Raw genomic sequence first — 7293 nt, forward strand, 5'->3', positions numbered from 1 at the left:
TCAGTCATTTAACTTGATGCCTAATAGTTCGTGGTTTTGACTAAATTTAAAACAGCAGCTGGATCTGGGTGATGAAGGGAAGGACCCGGGTTCCTGGGCTGCCATCCCCAGCCTGCAGCGGCAGTGTCCTCACGGCCTGTCTTACCACCAACTCAGCCCAGCGGGAGGAGGGCTTGGCTGGGAGGCTGGGGGCCAGATGTGCCCTGAGTGCACCCTGCACACAGAGCGCCCCCTGCAGTGTTTTGCACGCCTGGGCAGCAGGGCACGGCCTCAGGTTACCGTTTTCCCCAGAAGAGGAGACACAGGTATTTCTAAGTCACTGGGAGCTGAACCGGCCCTGAGTCAGCAGGTCAAGTACAGATCATTTGCCAGCCGACTGAAGATAACAATTGTTAAAGAAAATGGCAAAACAAAGGCACCTTAACTATTCAGTCAAAATTGGCTCAATTAATCAGAATATTTTGGAAACAAAATATGGGTCAGTATCTTCATAAAATAAGGCTGTGTCTGTCCCCACGTCACATGGGCATAAATCTAGTCTGAGCCCTGAGGTCAAGCACGGGTTTGCATCTGCAGGTTAAGTGCAACGTTTCACTGGACAAGAAATGTTTGCATTGTGCGGGCCGGCGTGGGACCCTCAGGAACCACCATGAAACTGAGGGCTTAATGCACATGCATTTTCTTTAAATGGTCATAGAAATATATTGTCCCTACAGAAACTACTAGTTCTACGCCCCAGCCTCTACTCCGTCCTAACTTGTGCTTTGATTGAAGACTAATTTGAGGGGTAGTAGGGAAAAGTACTGTAATAAAAGCCAACTGTTAAATAACAGAGCCTGTGATTTAAAAATACACTTTTTAAGGAATTATGATGAGGAACATTCCAGATGGTCTATTTAGAAAAGAACACTTGTAAATGTCTTATTATTCCTGAAGGTTTTCTGTGTAGGATAAAGGCAGTAATCCCCACAGTGAACAAATATGGGATCGTATTTTTGAAGATGAAAGCAATCAAAAGCTAATGCAAAAGGCAAACATATTTACTTTCTTAATGATGACCTTAGCATTTGTTCTTCAACAGGATTCTCGATCCCGGCTTGCGCTGTTAGGTCACTGACATTCTTCTGTAGATCCTCAATGCGGTTTCCCATTTCTTCCAGTACAAGGTCAAGGAGACTTCAGACCACACCTGCTCATCGAGGTGACTGAAGAAAACGCCCAAGGCTACTGATGTAACTTTTAAACCGAGGGAATCACCTCTGGGTCAGCGCAAATTAACCATTTCCCTAAGGGTTTCGTAGTGTGTCTTTACCCTTCGAAGTGTGAGCTCGGTTCTGAAAACTTGGCTCCCTTTGTGTGGACACAGATTCAGACACATGAGATGGTCTTGTAGGTTTAACTATGTTTTAACCAAACTCTAATGAGTATGTATATATAATGGAAACTAATTCTCTTTAAAACCAACTTTCCTACAGTTTAATTTTACCATGTTTAAGGATTTTTTTTCCCTATGAGAACCCATCTACAGAATCAGAAGTTGAAGTAAATGGTTGCATATGCAAATACCTTAGATATAATTGCTAAGGAATGACCTTAATGTTATAAAATGGTCTCTAGCTCCCCAAGTCTTAGGGCAGAAGTTACCATTATCTAGGTTTGCTTGAAGTGGAAACAAACTTTCTATCCTAATTCTGTTTGAATTCATGTCTTAACAAAGCAGTAAGCTGACATTCGTATTATGTTTGCAAGTTTCTGATTGGTGGAGTACAAATGTCATTCATATTTATTTAGGGCTCGGTGGAAAGCCCCATCTGGGCAGTATTGTGCATTGTGTCCTTGTATTTTATCATTGTCATACAAAATGCCCTGTTTTGATGGTCAGGCAGGAAGTAATTACCTGTGAGTGGCAATTGCTACATCAGGATACCAGGGAGAGGCGCGAATGTAAACACCAGGCAATGCTAGGTCAATTATCCATTAGTAGCAGACAAAAAGATGTTCCATGATAATTGTAGAGTTCAAAAGCATCGCGGTATTTGTTATAAGATAGAAAAGGATATTTCTGAGGTTTAATGTTGCAGTCAGAGCTTGAAAATGTTCTTGAAGTTCCTGAAATAGATTTTCTGCCTGAAAAAATGAACCACAAAACTGAATGTAATATATATATGCCTCTTGATGTCTGTAATTAAATTAGATCTATCGCCTTCCTTTTTTAAAGAATATTTACTCTAGATGTAGGACATTTTAGCCTCATGGAATAGAATCATCCTTAGTTAGTTAGATTTCTGACAAGGTGCCGAGGACTTTCCATTCAAACGGTAAGGAAAACCTTTCCAGATGGCGCTGGGACAAGGAGAGAGCCCAACGCGTAACAAGGTCAAGCAGGCCTGCCCTCACCTCCCACTCCCCACATAAACTAGCTCGACAGGATCATGCACCCGAATGTAGGCGTTACAACTACCGATGGGCAGCAGGGGACGCGGGAGAATGTGACAACTCGCACCCCCCACCCCCGCGAGTCCCCGAGAAGCGCGGAAGCAGCGGCCGCAGCACCTGCCCGCGGCCTCCCTCTGGCCGCCCTGAGCCGGGGTTGCGGACGGTGTCCACCGGCGGCAGAGGCGCGGGCGCGTTTACTGAGACGAGCCCTAGTCCTACGGGCTCCGGGGCTTGCAGACCTGCGTGCGCAGTGCGGGGCGCGCGTGACCTCCGCGCGGGGACGAGAAAGCCCGGGCGGGGACCCTCTGGACTCTGCATCTGCAGGTGGAGACGCTGCGGCGCCTTCCCTGCGGACGGGCTCGCTTTCGTTCTTCCTCGCGTGGTCAGGATCACGCGGACAAGGAGGCGAAGACGAGCCCCCGGCCTGTCAGCCTGGCGTCCCGACGCGCGTCGGCCGGCGTGGCCGCGCGGGCTTTCCCGCGAATAGGGAGCGGGAAGGGGTGCGGCGCGGAAGGCTTGCAGGGGAGGGTGCGGGGTAGCCTGCCCCGGTCCCCTTCCGCCACGCCCACCCAGGACCCGCCCTCAGTCCCGGAGGCGGTGCAGGTGCGGAGGGACGCAGAGGAGCGAAGGGAGGGGACCCCACTCACCGCGTCGCCCAGCGCGTCCCCGCCGGGGGTTTTAGGTCCCCGCGTGTCCATGTCCAGTGGGTCCCAGTGTCCCGGTGGGTCCCAGTGGGTCAGATGGTTCCGGGTGGACCCAATGGGCCGGGTGGTTCCCCGTGGGCCCGGCGGCCCCCGGGAGTCAGCTGCGCTACACCCCGACAGGTCCCCGCGGCGGCGCAGGACTGCTTGGGGGGCCGGTCGCCGAGATGCTCAGGCTGCGGGCGGGGGGGCTTGGGGGGCCCTGGAGGAGCCCCGATGTAGGAGGCAGCGCAGCAGCTCGGGTCCCCAGAAGTGAATTCCAGGACCGACGCGGCCGCCTGTGCGGGGACAGGCAAACAAAACCGGGGCGGCACCCCGGACGAGGCCCGGCGAGGTGAGGGCTCCTCCAGGCCGGATGGTCAGCTTCCCCGGGGAGGGAGGGGCCGCCTTGTGCAGGGAGGGGCCTGTGCACCTGCTAGGCCGGCGGGGCCAGCCGGGCCTTCTGGAAGACAGGACACACCTCCCCTGCAAGGGCGGGTCCCCTCGTGCAGGCAGACAGCCACAGGCGGCCGGCTGTGCCCCCTGGGCACTGCTGACACCCTGGCCTGCTGACCTGGGCGGGGGCCAGGCAGGCCTTGCTCACCCTGCCAAGGACTGTTTGCTTTGTTTTCATTGCATCAGAGATGAAAGAGGAAGGCAGAGGGAGCGCCGCCTTATTACTATGGTAAAATGCACACAGTATCAACCTTACCATCTTAAGCAGTCTGACGGGAGTCCAACTGGGGGTCCGACTGGGGGTCTGACTGAGAGTCCAACTGCGGGTCTGACTGAGGGTCCAGCTGGGGGTCCAACTGGTGTCTGGTGCGGCGGCCCTGAGCACATCCAGGTCGTATTGTTGTGCCATGGTCCCCGCCGCCCGCCTGCAGGGCCCCTTCAACTCCCCAAAATGGAGCTCTGTCCCCACTGCTGGTGACCTCCATGTCCCCTTCCGGGACCCCTGGCACCCACCATCCTCCCTTCTGCCTTTATGTTTCCTGGTCACCTTTCTAAGGAGCTCGGGGAGGTCCAAGGTAACTGAGCCGCTGCCCACACACAGTCCGAGTGCGCTCCCCCCAGCCCATAACCCCCCTCCAGGGGACGGCCATCTCTTTACGTCTCTGCCGTTCCTGTGGTCAGCCTTAAAACTGAGACTGTGACCAAGGCCTGGCACACTGCCAACACTCGCATCCCTGTTCTGATTTGATTGAGGGGCTGGAAGGAAGATCTTATGACCCATTCCCTCCTTCCAGTGCCTGTCAGGCCTGTCTGGATTGTGGCTCGTGGGTCACTTCCTGGGTGACCCACCCCCCCAGGACTCTGTTTTTATCCGCTCCCTCAACAATAGGTGAACACCCAGGTTGTTGACTGTGTGTGTGAGACACGGTGTGCAAAGATGCCCAAAGTCGTTAATCATCAGGAGAATGCACATAAAACCACGGTGAGATCCCACTTCACACCTACTGCTAGGCTAGGATTGAAACAATGACGGGTGTGGGCGGCAGTGGAAAGTTCCAGCCCTTACAGGTTGCTGATGGATGGCAGCCAGTGTGGAGTTAAAGTTACCGTGGAACTTGAACTCCGCCTCTGGATATGTGCACAGGGAAATGGCAGCATACGCATAACACAGATGTTCACAGCAGCACTGTTAGCAATAGCTAAAAGTGGAAACGGGTGCCTGGCTGGCTCAGGCCGTGAAGCATGGGACTCTTGATCTCAGGGTTGTGAGTTCGAGACCCCAATTCAGTGCAGAGATTTAAGCATAAAATCTGAAAAAAAAAAAAAAAATGGAAACAGCCCAAATGTCCACCAATACATGACACACGGACAAGCAGAATGTGGTCCATCATCCAATGAGCTGTTACTGAGCCATGAGAAGGAGGCTGGAAGGTAAGCAGGGATGAAGGTTGGGAACGGTATGCTGAGTGACAGGAACCAGTCACAAAAGGTCATGCACTGTAGGGTTCCAATTCCATGAAATGTCCAGAATCAGTGAATCCGGGGAGAAAGCAGACTGGTGGTTGCTGAGGGCGGGAGAGGACGGGCATGGGAGACACTGCTCGGTAGTTAAGGGATATCTTTGGGGGGGATAATCTAAAATTAGCTCATGGTGGTGGGCGCATAACCCTTGCAGTCAGCTACAGCTCACTGAATCATGTACATTAAATGGGTGGGTTTATGGTATGTGAATCATATCTCAGTAAAGCAGTTATTAAAATAATAGCTTTTTAAAAGCATGGCCGTTTTGCTCCTTTTCATGTCTTTCCAAGCATCTTCCCTCTGAGAGGGGCTGAGGAGGAAAGGTGTGCAGTGTGAACACGGGGGTGTGGGAGATGGAGGGGGGCACCGTCTGGGTACTCCAGGGGGAAGAGAGGGTGCGGCAGGGAGGGTCGAGGGCTAAGCCCTGCGTGAGGGATACACCGCTTCCGGCCTCCGGTTTCTCTTGGAAGAAGGCAGAGGTGGGGAACTGCCTGCAGAAGGAGGGGCCTCGTGCAGGGTGATCTGCGTCCTCTCTCAGTCACTGAGCACCCAGCAAAAACCTGCTTGGCCTGCGGGGCCAGCCCGGCCGTCTGGAAGACAGGGTGCACCTCCCGTGCAAGGGCGGGTCCCTCTTGCAGGCAGACAGCCCCACAGGGCCGGGCTGTGCGGCGCTGGGCACTGCTGACACCCTGGCCGGCTGCCCTGGGGGCGGGGCAGGCCTTGTGAGCATCCTGGGAGTGTGGGTTGGGGGTGCGGGACTCTGGATGCTGATAACCGGTCCTAGCTGAGGTTCATGTTCCTGCGCACCCCACGCTGGCTATGCCTTCCTTCCTTTTAATTACCGGCAGTAGACAGAAGGCAGTGAGCTTGGCCTGGCCCACGGGAGCCTGGGAGGGAAACACAGACAAGTAGAGGCTCTTGTCTCTGAAGCCACTGGCCTGTCCCTCCCCTGCATGTGCTTCTCTTCCCCAAGGAGCCTGTCTGTGAGTCTGCCCAGCCGGGCCTTCGCTCATCTTTCAGTCTAAGCTTCCAGAACCCAGCTGACCAAGGCAGTTAGCACCCCTGTGCCCGGCAGGCCCCTGGGGAAGCAAAGACGGGGGAGGGGTCCCCTGCCTGACGGTGGCTGGAGGTCTGGGGGGCGGGTGGACCTGATACAGGTGGCCCAGGAACCCCCCCCCCCCATAGGAGGCAGAGCCTCAGAAACTCCCATCAGAGTCCAGGGTGTTAGGCCTGGGAACCAGTCTCCTCACTGAGCTGGGAATGGTGAGAAATGGTGTGAGGTCTCCAGGACAGAGAATCCCTAGGGTAGGTGGGAGGGTTCTAGAAGTGGAGCTGATGGGGGGGCGGGTGGCCAAGAATCGAGGCAGGAGTAACGGGTGGTGGGCGTTCAGAGCACACTCTCGGGTGGCCCTCCAGCCACAGCACCCACAGCCCGTGGTGCCCTTCCTGAGCCCAGGAGTCTGCGTTTCGGCAAACACATCAGTAATTCTTCTGTGCACCCGTGATGCGTGTGGTGTCGGGCCAGGATCTGAGTGGCCTCCACGGCTCCGGGACTTTTGGGGAGATGAACAGGAAGGCTTAGTCTTGGGGGGAGGGCATCATAAACACTACAAAGTCCCTGCTACTCTTGGGTGTCAGCAGGACGCAACTGAGAGACAAAGCTGTGTCTGTGGACCTAGGAGGATAGGAGAAGCGTCATAGAAAGCGGACTAGCCAAACACTTTCTGGAAGAGATACTATAGAATATAGAATAAATATAGACTATTTAATACATAATATAATTTAATTAGCAATATAAAATAAATATAATATATAATAAGTAATAATACTTATTATTTCCACTTTTGTTCATTTCCCCGATAACCCACGCAAGGCAAATATTGTTACCCATTTCACACATGACCCTAAACTTCACTAAGCTGTTTGAGATCATAGCGCATGGTCAGGAGCAGGGTGTCCGCACTGAGGACATATCAACAGAATGAAAGGGCCACCTAGAGAATGGGAGGAAATATTTGCAAGTCAGGTATCAGATAAGGAATCGATGCCAGAATATTTACACGGTTCCTAAAACTCAACAAGAAACAAGCCCATGACAGACTTGGGCACAGACTTGAGCAGACGTCTCTCCAACGTGGGCACGGACTCGAGCAGACGTCTCTCCAACGTGGGCACGGACTCGAGCAGACGTCTCTCCAAC

At 53.5% G+C, this 7293-nt stretch overlaps 1 protein-coding gene across 5 annotated transcripts in view; it reads right to left on the bottom strand.

Annotated features, from left to right (window-relative positions):
* LOC111154318 (heat shock factor binding protein 1 like 1) overlaps positions 1-3302 on the bottom strand; it is a 20609-nt gene extending 17307 nt beyond the window's left edge. For 3 of the 5 annotated variants that reach the window (XM_022513837.1, XM_022513835.1, XM_022513838.1), the window contains exons 1-3: positions 3084-3302; positions 2061-2127; positions 1045-1159 (exon numbers count right to left, since the gene is read on the bottom strand). In XM_022513837.1, the coding sequence (XP_022369545.1) occupies positions 1045-1159; positions 2061-2127; positions 3084-3134 (233 nt within the window). In that variant the 5' untranslated portion in view covers positions 3135-3302. The remainder of the gene's footprint in view (positions 1-1044; positions 1160-2060; positions 2128-3083) is intronic. The other 2 variants (XM_022513836.1, XM_022513839.1) reach the window with 1 other exon arrangement.
* Positions 3303-7293: the final 3991 nt, after the last annotated feature.

This window comes from Enhydra lutris, unplaced genomic scaffold (assembly GCF_002288905.1).
Source record: "Enhydra lutris kenyoni isolate GAN:26980312 unplaced genomic scaffold, ASM228890v2 scaffoldscaffold36, whole genome shotgun sequence".
Classification (NCBI taxonomy): domain Eukaryota; kingdom Metazoa; phylum Chordata; class Mammalia; order Carnivora; family Mustelidae; genus Enhydra; species Enhydra lutris.